This window comes from Phodopus roborovskii, unplaced genomic scaffold (genome assembly GCF_943737965.1).
Source record: "Phodopus roborovskii unplaced genomic scaffold, PHOROB, whole genome shotgun sequence".
NCBI lineage: Eukaryota > Metazoa > Chordata > Mammalia > Rodentia > Cricetidae > Phodopus > Phodopus roborovskii.
The window spans coordinates 28,471,054-28,488,053 of record NW_026126480.1 but is presented as its reverse complement, the minus strand read 5'-3'; the positions used below and the strand labels follow the sequence as shown (position 1 = coordinate 28,488,053).

At 41.9% G+C, this 17,000-nt stretch overlaps 1 protein-coding gene across 1 annotated transcript in view; it reads left to right on the top strand.

The window, feature by feature from the left end:
• Positions 1–13,415, top strand: part of Pdilt (protein disulfide isomerase like, testis expressed) — a 33,183-nt gene extending 19,768 nt beyond the window's left edge. The window contains exons 5-12 of the mRNA XM_051192048.1: positions 569–706; positions 4,783–4,893; positions 4,975–5,100; positions 5,255–5,452; positions 8,373–8,493; positions 10,512–10,690; positions 12,062–12,151; positions 13,091–13,415. Of these exons, the coding sequence (XP_051048005.1) occupies positions 569–706; positions 4,783–4,893; positions 4,975–5,100; positions 5,255–5,452; positions 8,373–8,493; positions 10,512–10,690; positions 12,062–12,151; positions 13,091–13,363 (1,236 nt within the window). The 3' untranslated portion in view covers positions 13,364–13,415. The remainder of the gene's footprint in view (positions 1–568; positions 707–4,782; positions 4,894–4,974; positions 5,101–5,254; positions 5,453–8,372; positions 8,494–10,511; positions 10,691–12,061; positions 12,152–13,090) is intronic.
• The last annotated feature ends 3,585 nt before the right edge of the window (positions 13,416–17,000 follow it).

Below are 17,000 nucleotides of genomic sequence, written 5' to 3'. Positions count from 1 at the left end.
TGCTTGTAGAAAATGAGTTTTCATGTGTCTTAACTGATTTACTTTAGGTCAACAATGCTTCCTCTCAATAGATGTGGGTCTTTGCTATCATATTTACATGTAAGGAGAGTGCATGGCCCTTTCCTTTCTGCTTTCTCAAGAGCGTTTTGGGCCCAAATATTCTTTCACGCTGAATGTTGACTCTCAAAGGCCAAAAGTGCAGCTGTCTCAACACCAGCTTACATTTGGTGTTATGTGCAGTCAAATTAGTGGCTTTTTCTGAAAGTGATTCAGGAATTAATTTTAAGAATATTATTAATTCATGGGTTAGAACAGCCTTTATTTTTCATAATAGGAAATGGTAAAAAAAAAAAAAATACCTAGTTCTCTCCACTGACCTCTGAGGATTTGCCTGTGTGGGGTGCAGTCATAGCCAGGGGAACATTGTAGGTGGGAAACATCCATACAAGGGGACTTAGACTTAGACCACCCAGCAAAAACCTAGAACTTAGAAAAAAAGCCACTTTCCCTTCCAGATAGGCACTGTTGACACCCCCCAGAGAATTACAGAATGTGCTTTCTCACACAGGATTTAGAGGAAGAAGTAGCAGAACTGTTTTATGACATGATCAAGGACTTCCCAGAGCTAACATTTGGAATGATAGAAATAAAAAATGCTTTCGGGCGTTTCCATGTGATCCTTGACAGTGTCCTGGTGTTTAAAAAGGTATGTCTTCATCCTATATGACCATGAAGGCCTTTTACTTCACATTAAGTGATGGCATTTGGGGACAGGCTCTGACTCCATTACCTGTGAACTAAGTGTCTATAGACTAGCTTGACTTGTGAGAAATCTGTTTCCTGGACCTCCCACCCCCACCACTTTTCCTGCTTCTCTGCCTTTGCCAGTATCTGTTATTCATCAAGACTCAATCTCACAAACCTTATTTTATGATTCATGTTTTCCTATCCATCTCTGTCAACAATTACCATATGCCCATTGCTTATAAATCTCCATCTCCATCCAGATTTCATTGAACTCCAGATTTTGGTATGTAGAACCAGATAATCCATCATGGTTAATGTCAAAGTCATAATCTCCTCTCCAAGTTCTCTTAAGACTTGGAGAGTTGGCCAGGTGGTGATGGTTCACACCTTTATCCAAGCACTTGGGAGACAGAAGCAGGAATCTTTGAGTGTTCATGGTCAGCCTGGGCTACAGAATGAGTGCCAAGATAGCAAAGCTACACAAAGAAACCCTGTCTCAAAAAACCAAAGTGAAAAACAAAAAGACTTAGAGAGGCATTGGACATGGTGCCTCACACCTTTAATCCCAGCACTCAGGAGATAGAGGCAGGTAGATCTCTGTGAGTTCAAGGCCAGCCTGACCTATAGAGTGAGTTCCAGGATAGCTAGTGCTGATACACTGAGAAACTCTATCAAAACAACAACAACAACAAAGACTTGGAGAGTCATAGTCAAGAGTGTGCCACCTTCCCCTCATTTAGTGGAGGAAGCCAGAAACTACAGGTTTCATTTTAATATCTCCCATTTCTCCACCCGTCTCTCGTAGCCTATGCTCAGGATATGTCTCTTCCCATATCACTACTGTGACCACCCTAGCTGAAGTGACCATTGTTTCCAATAGCCCATTAGAATAGTTATTAAATTGGTCTACTTTGGTCTGCAGACAACCATTCTTTCCAAAATTGAAATCTGATGGTCTTGTCCCTCCTCCTCTTGGAAAGTCCTTGAATGCTGTGTGTAAGAGGGTGTGTGTGGTGTGTGCATGTATGGTACATGCATGTGAATGTGCTTGTGTTCACATGTGGAAGCTGGAGCAGGATATTGAGTGTCTTCCTCTATTGCCTTGAGTCAGGGTCTCTCACTGAACCGGGAGCACACTGAGCTTTTGTTAGGAGGGTGAAGACTCAAATCTTTAATGAGGTCTACAAGGCCTTCCACAGCCTGAGCTCTTTTAGTGACCCAGCCCACAACCCTGGGATCTAGACCTGAGCTTTTCATGTGGTAACCAGTAGTCTTTAACTATATAGATTATATAACTGCTTAGATGTAAAGTAATTAAGTCAAAATTTTAGTTTCTGTCTTAGTCAGATTTTTGTCCCTGAAATAAGTGAGAAAAAGAACTCAGGGAGGAAAATTTCACATTCATAGTTTCAGTCCATTATTACTAGGTGTGGGGGTGGGAACTGATGGGGCAGAGTGGCTCACGTGACGACAGTGGGAACAGAGATGGCTGTGCTGTATGGCTTTTCCTTCTTTTCCCTTTTATTGTGTCTGGGTGCCTTGCCTGTGGAATGGTGTGGCCCACATTTGGGCACATCTTCCCCTTAGTTAGTCCTCTGTGGAAACACCATACAGACACACCCTGAAAGCCTTACCAATCTTCTAATCAAACTGATACTAGATAGGTTGCCAGAGTTCCTCAGCCATGCAAGGCACATCTCCAGTGCCCTGGAGCCACTTGGGGTTGGTTGGTAGAACAGCATAGACACTCGAGCGTTTTCCCCATTGCAGTTCATGCCTTCCTGCCTCCCTACACCAAGTCAGATCCGTATAATAGCTGTTTTACTTACTGATGAGGTTAGTCACTCATTTGAGGCCACACTTGACATTAGTCATTGGAAAGCTTTTAAGATGGAGAATAAAATAATCTATCTTTTGAATGGAACAATGTAGGGTCAGAAAGTGATCCAGATACATACAGAACTCTAATATATGGCAAAGATAATTGAAACTACAGGAGAGAATTCTGTTATTAAATGTAGGATGTTTAGAATAACCAGATAGTTGCGAAGGGAAAATGCTGAAGCTGTAGGCAGGCAGCATACCTTAGATCAAAGTAAATTCCATATGACCCTGATTCAAAACTGTAACTCATGAAACCATATACCCATGTGATGATATAGGACAGTTTGTTTTCTTCTTTGTTGTGGTTATAATTTTATTTTATGTAAGTGGGTGGTTTTTTTCTATGTATGTCTGATCACCTTGGAGGCCAGAAGAGAGCATTGTATCTCCTGGTACTGGAGTTACAGAAGGTTGTGAAGCACCATGTGGGTGCTGAGAATAGAACCCAGATCCTCGGTAGAACAGCCAGTGCTCATAACCACTGAACCATCTCTTTAGCCCTAAGCCTGTTTCCTATACATGGAATTGGGACACTTTTCACAAAGCATGTAGAAACCCTATTAAACTTTTGTTAAACATGTACTGCCTACATATCTAAAGTTCTGCAGAATGAACCAATCACAAAATCTAAAACCAAATAACAATCATGGAAAATATTTTCTAGGTATTTTTGTATTTATTCTGATAAATACATTTATTAAGTACTTAGCTTCTATTCTCTACCTATAAGCAGAGAGATATATTTTATTTATCTACTAATTTTATTCTAATTATTTTTTAAATTACAGTTATACAATTTACCCCTTTCTTTCCTCCATCCAATCCCTCCCATGAACCCTTGTTCTCTCACATTTGTGGCCTCCTTTTATGTAACTAAATACCCATATAATGGTAGGGGAGGTACATCTTAAATAGCTAAGAATATAAACACAATGCTTATACTGTCCATTTTTAAATCCTGGCTCTGGGATTGAAAGGTAGAGTGCATACTTAGTGCATGTGAAGCTCGGGCTCAATCCTAGCAATAACTAGATAATTAACTCCTGCTTCCATCTCTTAGTAATCTTGGATAGGTCATTATACTTCTCTGAGTCGTAGTTTCCTCATGTGGAAAGTGGGAGAGATGTAAACACAACCCAGAAAGAAAGAAAATGAAGAAGGGGGTAAAGAAGGGTAATATTAGTGTATAGTTTGGGAATACTGTGAGTCCTGAGTACTGATGTGTCTACTGTTTGCAACTGTGGGTGGCACAGCACATGCTTTCTAATTAGTATTTTTTAGACTGTTGCTATAACAAGTAAAGACATGGAACTTTGTGTCCAGAGGATAACTATGGTTGTAACACACTAAAGCAAGAAAATGATGACAAGAATCAGATTTGTGTTCTAACAATATCAGGCTGTGGTGGAGGTGGTGGTAGTGGTGGTGGTGGTGGTGGTGGTGGTGGTGGTGGTGGTGGTGGTGTGTGTGTGTGTGTGTGTGTGTGTGTGTGTGTGTGTGTGTGTGTACACAAGTCAGTGGGGAGAATACTTTGAGTTTAGCTGAGAAGTTTGTACTAAGTTAGGACTGGTGGAGATGCAGAGACTATGGAATACTTAAACTGTAAACAATCATATTACCCCCATGTTTATCCAGATCCTTCTGGGATGTGGTTATATAGCAGTATTATAAATGCCACCTATCATTAGGAAAAAAAATCATAGGGGTAAAGGACTCAGAGAGCCTTTAGACCACAGTAAAGGTGTGATCCTGTTGGAGTTAGGAAGGCTGACAGATCACCTCTGATCAGAGGTGCCTCTCAGGATCTCCCCGATCTGGGTTTACCTTTGTATCCCTGATGCCTTCAGCCATTCTTTGGTAGCAGTGTGGCATGCCATTCAGCCTTGGTACATGTGTTTTTGGTGGATTTCAGAGCACAAAAACTGGTATTTCCATCAATCATATTGCTTTCCACATATCCACATTAAACATACAGACTGATTTGTTCAATGTTCTTATTTATTAAGTACTTAGATTATGTGCTATATATACCTGCCAACATCCTTAATGTTTTACGTTCTTACTGGATTATAGGGGTGTTGATTTTACATTTGTTAGGTGTATATATTATGCAAGCTGCTGTCCTTTAACATGCTTTTTCTTTGGCTCAAGGGAAAAATTGTGAAACGTCAAGAGCTTATTAATGACAGTACCAACAAAGATTATCTCAATCAAATTGTGAAACAACAGCTTACAGATTTTGTGATTGAATACAATCCTGAGGTCAGTGGGCAAAGGGGTGCTGGGAGAACTTCAGGAACCCTTGTGTGTACTTTGAATGACATGTTTTCTTTGCAATTTCAGAATAGGGATCTGATTTATGAACTGAGCATCTTGAATCACATGTTGCTCTTTATCTCCAAAAACTCAGAGTCATACAGCATCATAATCAGGCATTACAGAATGGTTTCAAAGGAATTCCAGAACAAGGTTTGTAGACCAACTCATAGTTAGAAGCTCTTTGATGGGGACACCAGAGCAGAGCAGCCTTGCTATTTGAGTTTCATTAGTTCCTAGCTTCTTAATGATTCTTTTCCCTTGATGAGGGGTCCAGAGCTGCAAGATGTTTTACTTGATTTGGCAGATTCTTTTTATCCTTGTGAATGCGGATGAACCAAAAAACAAACGCATCTTCGAGTACTTCCGGATCTCAACAGTCAATGTCCCATCTGTTCAAATCCTGAACTTGAGCTCTGATGCCAGGTACAAAATGCCCACAGATGACATAACCTTTGAAAACCTCAAAAAATTCTGCCGGAACTTCCTCAGCAAAACTGCCAAGGTAAGTTTGCTATCAGGTAAGTCATGTCTAGAACCTCAGGACCTCCTTACAATTTTGTTGGTTTCATTAATCTATAGTAAGAGACAGAGGAAAGGGCATCCCAAGGTTCAACATGACATAGGCTTTCTGTTTTTAGCTTCAATCATTGAAGCATGTAGCTTCTTCTGAGGCTGGAAATACACTACCAGTTCTTTGGTCATAAAGAAATTCCTAGTAGAAGTTCAGATGTTCTAGAAATGTGACTGGTCTCCTGAAGGAGGTTTTAATTCTTCCTACATCCTCATCTTGGAAAATTCACTTGACCTAGGGTTAGAGGAGAAGGAGATGGAGAAAACAGCAGCCAGGATTTAGAATCTAGAGCTTCAGAGATCTTTGGGTTATGTAAGGTGGAGAGACATCATCCATGCTGCTTAAAAGGTAGGTTGAGGAAGTTAACTATGAGCACACCTGATGAGTAATAGTGTTTACTTTACAAACTGAAATATCTTTAAGAGTAAATAGAGAATCCTCCAAACAGTTTTGGATAATGACAGGAGAACATGGAGAATCTTCAGGTAATTCCACATCTCTGGAGACCTTATTGTTGGCTGCGTTCATTCCCTTCTATTCCCATAGGAATCCTGCCTCCTCTACAACCTTCTTAAGGGGAAGTGCCTCTCAGACTCACATGATTGTGAAGTCAAGCAGAAATGCTGGTGTCTTTCCTGGTCCTTCCAATCCATTTATCTTTCAAGCATCTAAAACCCAACATTTTTTGCCTTTTATGCTTTTTTATGCCACACCACTTACTTCCATCCCATGTTGCTATCCTCTGACCACTTCCCATTCTCTCTCTGAGGATGAGGGCTTCTCAGTGGCAATTACCTCCATGCTGCTTAACCATCATTCCTAGGCATTAACATGCAACATGCTTATCTCTGTTCTCCATGAATTGGTATGCACACTCCATCTCAGCCTCCTGCTCATGTGTTCATCATCTAGACCAGAGTTTCCCCAAAGGCCTCACTTCAAGCTTGTCCTCCTCACTTCTCCACTGACCACACTGCTAACAAGCCTCACCCTTTCCATGACCTTCCGTCTTTAGATGTTATTTCAGTCTCTCTTGTGCCTTCTTCATGAACTTGGATTCTATGTTTTGTCACTCTGATAAACTTCCTCTTCTCTCCATGTTCCACTTTCTTCTTTAGCCTGGAGATGTAGAAGGCAAACATGCAACTCCTGTTGAGCCCATTTAAGATATATGCTACTTCTATAGTAAAGATGGGGAAGAACAACACCATGAGACTAACATGGACACACCAACCAAACTTCCCCATACCAAGAAAAAATGCCCCATCATCTCTGTCTGAATCCCTCTTTACCTTTAGGTCAATTTCTCTCCTGTCCCATTCCTACTTTCACTCTCAACTCAGCACTCTACTCATATATCACCAAGGAAAGAGAAGTCTTCATGCTGGAGGCCTCCTCACATTCCATTATCACATCCACAATGTCCCTAGCCTCTTCTTCCCTCCAGTTAGATGTAAGGTGTTTCTCCACTCTTCAAAAGCCAACATGTTCTCTTGTGCTCTCAGAATAGATAAACATCTTCCACACTGCAAATGATCTCTGCCTGATTTGCCTATTCCTAATTCTTCACTGACTGCTCATCATCTGTGTCCAGTCTCCCCCTACCTTTATGCTTCCAGTGAAAGAGCCTTTAAGTCATTTCCAGAGGCTATGAGATAGAGGAAGGGCAGTACCACTAAAGAAAAAGCAAAAGTTTGACAAAAGCCAGACAGCTAGGACTTCATAAGCATACAAAAGATTTGGCATCCTACATGCAAGAAGAAACCAGAACTCTGGTAAAAATAGAGCCTTAACTGCAAAAAAAAAAAAAAAAAAAAAAAAAAAAAAAAATATGGCATGTAGAGGATTTGGAGGAGATGCAGGGGGAAATCATGTAAGAATCATGGTAGCGTAGTCACAGGGAAAGTGGAAAAGAGGGTATAAATTCAAGAGATACCCAGGAGTCAGCGATTGTACAGAAAAATATATTCCAATATTTCTAAAACTTTCTTTAAGCCAAAACAGCTGATGAATCCATTTTCTTCATTTGAAATTCTTCACTGAGGTCTTTTTATGTGCAGACACTTGATAAGTAAAGAAAAAAGTCCTTTAAGGCACCATCTAGCTTGGCAGAAAAATAGAAAAATAATTGATAATAACACAAGGGGACATTTAAAAGAAATTATCATTTTGAAGAATAAATTTGAGTTTACTGGATAGAGGAAGGAGAGGGAAACTTGGAGAAGGCCTTCCAGGCTATGGGAAGAACATACCAACCTGAGGTGGAAGACAGTTAGGTTTGGGGATGAACTGGTGATCTAGCTCAAGATGAACTAGCTCAAGAAAGCCAAGGAGGGAAATAGCAATGAACTTGGGGGAAGCTGGCACAGAAATGCCTTGATCTTGACTCTCATTGTTATTGGGGACAACCATTGTTTACAAGCAGTCTAATTGGGATACTAATGACAAAGTCCTACTGTCATCTGAGAATCCTGAAAATCATAAATGTGGATAAATCAGGTCTCTGAACCCCCTCAGTGCTCTGACCCTCTCAGTCTCTGATCCCCCTTGGTGCTCTGAGTCCCCTCAGCATCTGGCTCCCTTCAACCTCTGACCCCCTCAGCACTCTGACCCCCTCAGTGCTCTGACTCCCCCCCAGTGCTCTGACCCCCACCCCATCCCAGCACTCTGGCCCCTGTCTGCTCTGGACAATGCAGAACTGAATTTGTGACTATCTCCGCATTTCAAACTTTCAAGAGTTTATTTTTCCAAGACAAAGCCTTTTGTTGTTTGTAATTGAGGGTGTGGGGATCCCAGTTACTTGTTCTTTGCTAGAGTGGAGAGTGTTAGACCTCTTAAATTTGCTTCCTAGAAACACAAATCCAGTGAAGAGATTCCAAAATATTGGGACCAAGGGCCAGTTAAGAAGCTTGTGGGGAAGAACTTCAATGTGGTTGTCTTTGATAAGGAGAAGGATGTGTTTGTGATGTTCTGTAAGTATCTCTGGAGACAATGAGAGGGTAAGGGCCCCAATATTACTTTTCAAGTATTTCTTCTGAATTTTGGGGCAGTGCAGTCTCCAAACCCATAAACTCTAAAACCTGCCTGAGAGTTATCTCCTCTCTCTCAAAAAAGATTAGATCAAAATACCATCAGCCACAGGCAACTTGGTGTCCCAAACCAATTCTTAGCATGTTGAATGCTTTACACATGATCCAGTCCTATGATAATTTGTATCAGTAACATGGTTTTGTTGGATGCAACAGTATGCTAGGGCTCAAGCATATGCCTATGCCATTTCATTCCCCACCTCTTGGAAGCAGCTGCTATTATGCCTTCTATGTATGGATCACTGAACAGAATCTCAGGAAAGAAGCATTCCCAGTGTCACTCACAAGTGCTGGAAATGGGGTTTAAACATTTTCAGTCTGGCTCTAGCCAGACTCCATTCATATTATTCAGAATTCCCCTGCTTTGACCTTATATTGTTCATCCAATGGTCCCTGTGAGGTAGGGGCACAAATGTGTCATATCAAGGACTTTTATAATGTGTGTCATGTTGCAAGCACTCCCCAAGTGATGGCTGCTGTTACTCCCATTATAATTATTCCCACCTTTTATCTAAGGATGATAGCCCTTTCCCATTATCTTTAGTTATATGACAGTCTCCCCAAGTTAGAGACTTCTCTCCATGAGACACTGGAAAAGGTGACTCCAAAGCTGCTTCAGACAGGCAAAGATACTATTTAGTGAGCTTGTACACTGAGCTAGGTTTAAGTGCAGCATGTTACAAAAAGCTGTAAAGAAGGCACAGTGGGTCTCCCCATGACACAGGTCAAGGTCACATGGTAAGTACTAAGACCCAAATTGAAGGCAACCCTGTGCTGATTCCATTGTACATCCTTTCATAACCTCTGTGAAGCAGATACTTGTCCACTGACAGTGCTTCTGAGAGCTGTACAGCTGAGTCATAGCTATCTGCTCCCTTTCATCCCAGAGCTGGGACAGCCTTTCTGTACTTACCCAACACAGAGCTCTGAGAACACTCATTTGCTTCTGATAAAAGGCAAGATCAGCCTCATTTTCTTGGAAGTAGGGCTGTTGGATTACACCCTACAGCTTCAGCTATTATCCCCTGTGTTCCTACCCAGGGCCCATCAGGCTCCAGGGGTCTCTGGGTGCTGTAGGCAGGAGGTTGGCCACATGGGGCACTTGGCTGGTAAATGGATAGATGGGCTTGCAAAAATGTAATGTCAGGACCCCTGAGGCCATTCACTCCACAGAGCAAAACTCTTGAGTTCTGAGCTTCAGATGAGGGCAAACCAGTGAGGTCTGGCTTTCTCTATTTTGTATCTGCACTCTGATCTCTTTCCAAAGGGCCAGCTGTCTGGCCTCTCAAAGTTCAAGGAACTTTGTACAAGAAAAGCCAGTGTCCCCTGCCAAGGGTAGTTTTCCCAATTTTAGCACATACATGTTCATTTTTTTGGGTATGTTTTTTCCCAAGGAACTGAAAAGCATGTTATAGTGTTATGTATTAATATATATTATATAACATTATGCTATGCCTTATTTGTGGTATAATCAAAACCACATGACCAATCTCAAGTCTTATTCCCTTTGCTTAATTTTCTGGATGACCTTGGCCAAGTAGCTTAACTTCTGTACTGTAAACACACACATTTCTTGCAGACATAACAGCAGCATAAATTTTTTCCCCTGGTCTTCTCTTCAACTAAAGTGGAACACTATGTCAAAAGGATGTTTTTTATTTTTAAGAACATATTAGCACATGGAAAATATTAATGTTCAGCAGGAACAGGACTAGGATAATCTTTATTCTGGTTTACTAAATAGTGATCATATACCAAGATACACAAATAACCTATGGTGTGTGTGAAAGAGTGTGTGGGTCACTGAGTAGATGCATGGTAAGAAGAACACAGTGGTGCTATGTGGCATTAGCTTTCAGGGTCCTGGACAGTGAAAGCTGAGCAAGACCCTTCTTTTACAGATGCTCCTTGGTCTGAGAAGTGCAAAGCATTATTCCCACTGCTGGAAGAGTTAGGCATGAAGTACCAAAACCACTCCACAATCCTCATCGCCAAGATTGACATAACAGCAAATGACATTCAGCTGGCCAACCCAGATCAGTATCCATTCTTCAGGCTTTTCCCTACTGACTCACAAGAGGTGAGGAGCTCTTGGGACCACATATTTGAAAATGTTATATTATTACCAGGAACTCAGCTTCTCTCCAACTCAGCCCTCTACTGAATATTCTCAGCTCCAGTCCCTAATATGCTCTCATATTCAAGTATAGAGTATTTTCCAGCACATTCCAGTAAGTTCTAAGACTTGTTACTGTTTCACACAACTTGAGTACATTGCTTATTGTTGTCCAAACACTGTGTCAAATGGAAGTGGGTGTTTTGCTTTGACAGTTTTAAGTTTCCTCTAGTATCAAAGCTGGGCTATCCACAAGTTACAGAGAATAAAGTAAGGGCCTCTCTATAGGAATATTGGGGTGGAATACTACCAAATTAAAGAACATGTGCCAGGCATCAACAATCTACCCCTGGGAATTCTGTTCCTTATGCAACCATCACCAGGGCTGGTGGAGCATACTCCCTATTGATGGGGAAGAGTATCAAGAAAAGGGGCATGAGCCAATGTCCTTACTCCAGACAAGAGTGGATGAGTGGGAGGTAAAGTCATAATGACATGGATCACCTATGTATGCAATGGGGAGAGCAGAATCTGGAGAAGAGATATGGCTAAAGTCTTCATGCAGACTTGGGACTCTGGCGAATGGTGGAGATTTAAATTAAAGGAGGGGTCATGAACTCTATAAGTAACGTGAGTGATAAGGTGGGCAGACTGCACAAAGCACTGGAAGATGCCATCCCAGTACAGAAGGTCCATGTAGAAAAGCTGTAGGAAATGAGGTTAAATTGACAGGATGAAGCCACCACCAATTTTAAGTTATACAGTAAAAACCAGTTAACCAACCCACAGGTAGTAAGTAGCTTTCTAATCCCCTTAAAGACCCACAAAGCAAAGGAAACTATTACAAATGAATTCTGATCATGCTGTAGGTATTTTATAAGTAACAGTTATTTTCTTATTATTGTTAAAATGTTACTAATGTCAGCTGTTCATAAGAGCAAATGTGTGTGGTACCTAAGTCAAACACTGCTTTAAGCACGTTTCCTTTATTAGCTCATTTAATCCAACAACGCTGTGGAGAAGCTCCTGAAATTAATGCCACATGGGGAAACTGAGTCAAAAGATCAGTAAACAGACCACACTGATACGTATTGCAGCCAAGAGTTAGACCTATAAAGTGTGGCTTTATAGTTCATGCATGAGCCATTCCTCATATCCTCTGATGAGTTTTTATCAGAGCCATGGTAAAGGAGGTTCACAGAGGCTATGACACTTTTTTTTTTTTAAGTAAATCCACATTGTTAAGAATTTAATCCCAAGTTTCATTTTGTAACACTATGCGAACAATTTATAAGAAGAGGCTCCCATCTTAATCCTGCTTTGTTGTCTTCCTAGGCTGTCCTGTATAAAGGAGAACACACTGTGAAGGACTTTTGTGACTTCCTGGAACGCCATGTCAAGATTAGGATTGAGGAAGAGGATGAGGTAAGGGGCAGAGCCACAGGATGGGTCTTCCCTCATGCACACAATTACCAGGCAGCCAATGGCCCACATAAAATTATGCCTTGAATCCTATCAATAATTCCATTCTCCCTGGAGGTGGTTTTGAGGTTGTGTGGACAAGCATTCATTTTGAGTAAGCTCACTGGTGATTTTAAGGTAACTTGTGACAAGAAAGTTAGAAAACAGACTCAAGTAACATACAGCCTTCAAAACAATGTGCTTGTCACTTTCCTGAAATGGTAATCAAATGTCTCCATGACATTGCTCTGGCATTGCTGCTCTAATGGATGTGACCAGTCTTCTCTTTTTCCTAACCATGTCACAGTGGGCTAGAAGCTGCCATCTGAACCAGTTAGGATGCTTTTTGTTGCTAATATCAAAGACACTCCTTGCCTGCTTTAGCAACAATGGGCATGTATTTACCTAGTAGGACATTTTGCACAGATGGATCCAGAAGCTCATATCTGTCTTCTGTCTTCCCATATGTTTTCTTCTGTCTTGGCAGTTTTCACAATCAGTCACTTCCCCACAGATAGGAAATATTACTCCATGGCTCCAAACTTACCTTGTCCCAGTTTAGAAAGATAAAATCCACTTTTCAGTAATTGCAACATGTATGCTAGAGAGGGATCTCATTAACTAAAGCCAAAGTCACCTGCTTTGTCCTGGAGTTAGGGAATTGGCAGCCACACCTGTCATAGGAGAAGTGTGTGCCCCCTGACAAAGGAGTCAAAACCATAGTTGGGTACTTTGTCATCCCACTGTCTCTATGAGGGCACTTTAGCCAAATATGATTCTTTCTGGGCTCATGCAGAAGAGCCTTGCCCATTGTCGCCATATGATCATTCATATTTCTTTTTTATACATATTTCTTTATTCTCCTGCCCCCTCCTTCTCTCATTCCTACATTTTCTTTAACAGCTATTGTCCATTGATCAAAATGAAGTGATAGAGGAGGAAGTGATAGCTGAGCCAGAGACCCAGATCTTCGAGAAGTTGCCTGAACAGCAGTTGCTCAAGCTGGAGGGTGCAACCGTAGAAGTCAGGCAAGCAAAAGAGTCACCTGTGCTGGAGAGCATAAGCAAGCTGGCAGAGCCAGTGAGAAGGACAGAAACAGCTGAGAAGGAGGAGGAGGCTCAGCGGAAGCAACCACCTCAACCAGGGAGGAAGCCGGAAGTCAAAGAAGAACTTTAGCTTCTCAGAAGCCAGGAAGGAAGGAGCCTAATTCCAGTTCCTGGCAACAGTTTCTGAGCAAATGTACTCTGACAATGCCATATATCATGTGGTTGGGTGGGTGGGGGCTAGACAATAAAGCCCAGAAGTCTTTGATCTTCTTTGCTCATTTCCTCTTTCTCCTGATTAGAAGAGCCACTTGTCCTGGAATTGAGCCATGATGCCAATACTGAGTAAGTGTTCACAACTCCCTACCCCTCACCTTCATCACTAGAGGCCAGCTTCTCTGTCTCCATTTGCAGATGAAGAACCAGAGGCACAGAGAGATGAGCAATCACTAGAACCACAGTTTGAGGACTTTGAGAATATTGTATCTCTTACATCATTCTAGAGTTCATCTACTTGTCACTGTGAATGACACCACAGGCTAGTTGGGCCACCTCAGGAGTTTGGGTAAGTCTTGCAAATGAAGTGCATTGATATGCTTATGGTGCAATTTGACACCATAAGAGATCCAACTCTAAGCTTGTCTCTAGACATCTACATGCCAGTAAGTGACCCACCATCAAGTAGTCATGCCAGAATCATCCTGTGATCTCTTCTCTTACAGCTATAAACTCGATCCACATGATTTTGCCTAGTCCCCCACCCACATGACTTTAATCTCCTCTTTCCATGTGACCCCACATACTTCCTATGTGATTCCAGATGCTTCCTTTCATGTGACACATCCTGCTCCTTCTATGTGATTCTGCCCATCCATGTGACTCCACCCACCTCCCTGCGAGCAGAAGACTCAAAATTGTTCTTTCTCTTGATATTCTCTTTGTCCTCTCTCCACCTCCCCCACCCCATATTCCTACAGCTGTGGAGATATTTTCAAGCACCACAGTTCTCAGTGCTTCCTGTATCTGCCCTGTCTCCATCCCTTAACTGGCATTTTCATGGAATTTAGAGTATTTTCAATCTTCTTTTTATTCTTGCAGAGTCTTGAGGGGCCTAGGCTTGGAGATCTCTATTACTCCTCAGTTCTCCAGTTTCTATGCATCATCCACATATCTTGTGTATTCTTTGAACACAACAAATTCTCTCCATGGGGTTGTTCCCTCTACCTGAAGAGTGTGTCCTCAGAATACTTATCCACTCCCAACCCCATCTTCACACAGCTGTGATTTCATCATTCAAATACTAACTCAAATGTTGCCATGTTTAGGATGTCCTCCAGGACACTAATATTTGAAAGCACTTTGTTATTTCATTAAGTGATTCCACAATGCCTTCTCCCATCCCTACCCACCATGACTAGTCCCATAAATACAGAGATGCTGCTTTCTTAGTGCCAGCTGTGTGTTCTGAATGGTACATAGTAGATGCTCAATAAATGTTCTTGGAGAAAATGGAATCATCAGGTAGTACCCTCTCTCTGAGAGATAGATGATTTCATTGTTCTCTCCCAGGGAAGAGGTAAGAACATTGTCCCCAGGCCCAGGCTTGTCTGCATTAACTATTTCTAAAACAGTCTTAATGACTTAAAACAACATGGACTAATCTTCAAATGGTTTGAGAGGCCAGAAATCAGACATCAATTTTATAGGTTAGTCTTGGTACACACCTGTAATTGGAGTGTTCAAGAGGTAGATGCTGGCAGGGGGTGGGGGTGGGGGGTGGGGGGTGGGGGTGGGGGGTGAGGGTGGGGGGTGGGGGTGGGGGGTTATGATTTATGAATTTGAGCTAGCTGGTAAGATTCTGTCTCATTTTTTTTTTTCATACTGGGTTAAATGTCAAGGTTCCTCAAGGTTGGTGCCTTCTGGAACCTTTGCCTTGCAGTCTCCTGGGGGCTGCCTATGTGCCCTGGATTGTGCTTTATCCTGGAATCCCTCTGACCTTACTCTTCACCCTCATATCTCATTTCCTTTGCATCCATCTTCTAAGCACTGTTGTGATCACATCCAAACTTTGGGATCCCCCCATCTCTGTCTCCTAGCTTAACCACACACACACAATACTTTTCATTCTGCAAAGCAATATTCATGGGTCCCAGGGATTAGGATGTCAGTATATTTTGGGATCATTATTTAGTGCTTCATATTCATTCTGTTTATATGATTTGTTTCACTGGGGGCTAATGGGACTTCTGAGAAGATTATTGTAGGGACTGTGCATGCTAAAATCCCTCTAGGCCTCTGTGCTTTCCACTCATCACACAAGACAAAGTCTATTTGTGTTTTTAGACCCCTAGAAGCAGTCCTTCCCCCCATACCTGATTTGCCCACATCCGGGTGAAGCAGGGAACAGCCTGGGGCCCTGGAATTCAGTAGAGCCATATGCCCCCATGGGGGTAGGTTTTAGTATTCAGGGCACGATGCGAGACTCACCTGCCTGACCTCACAGCCGTGTGGTTACCTGTCAAAGGAGGGGTTCATGGGGGCTGCTGAGACTAAATCACGTGGATCAGAGCCCATGACAGCAGTGAAATGGAGAACAAGGCTACCACATGCACGTTCCACAGGTGAACCTACAGCCTCAGAGGTGGGAAGAGAAGAAACAGCAGAGAGATGGGGCACAGATACCCCCAATGTATCTGTATCTGTAACCCCTTCTGTCTGCTCAGTTTCTCAAAACCCACCATCCTCTCAACTCCAGCCTGCCAAAAAAGATGGAATATTTGTCACTCTAAGATCCTTCTATGGCTAAGCATGGAATACTCTTTACCCCTCAGGAAATTAGGTTGACTGAAATGGTAAATCTCAATATAATTTGGGCTTCAGTTTGCAGTTAGTACTAATTAGCTCTGTAACCTTGGGAAGTTACTGAGTTTCTCAGTCTTCTGTCTTATTTCACTGAGACAACATAGAAAACAGAGTCTAGATATCTTTAGTCACCAAATAAAGTTTCCAATTCCAGGAATGAGTTACATCCAATGCAGTTGTTGGCTGAAAGGGTCCCATGGGAATCTCAGAACAACTCAGGCTATTGCCATGGCTTTTGATGGCTCTCAAGGTCTTCTAGACACAACAGGGAGGAAGAACATATGGACTCACAGAGACTGAGGCAGACAGCACAGGGCCTGCACCTGCAGATCTGCACCAGAATGGGTTCTAGAGTTTAGAGAAGAAGTGGACACATGCCTCCATCCCCACCCAGAGGCAGTCTCCAATCGATAAACATTTGCAAATGCAAATTACTTTCCTCCAAGGGAGTCTCACTGAGGAAACAAACCACTCCAGAGTAGACCCATGCCTGGCACTAGATGGCCAACACAAAACAAACTCAATGTTTTTGGAGGTTCTTTGTCTCATAATCTTAAGTCAGGGAACTTTTTTGTTTCTTCCTATCTTACACTTGCAAGTCCTTTGTATATTTATTGTTGTTTCCAGTTTGGGGTTTTTATAGGATTCTTGAGTTTTGTTTTGTTTTGTTTTAATGTGTGTATCTGCATGTATATGCATTTCTTGTGCTTTTCCTTTGGTTCTTTTTACTTGATTGCTTTGTAATTTTTCAGATTTTTTTGTTATTTATTTTATTATTACTCCCTAGATGCCTATTTTTTTTACTAATGAGAGACAAACAGTGTGGACCTGGATGGAATGAGATGTGGGAAGAATTGGGAGGAGTAGGGAAGAGAACATCCTAATCAAAATATATTTAATATTTAAAA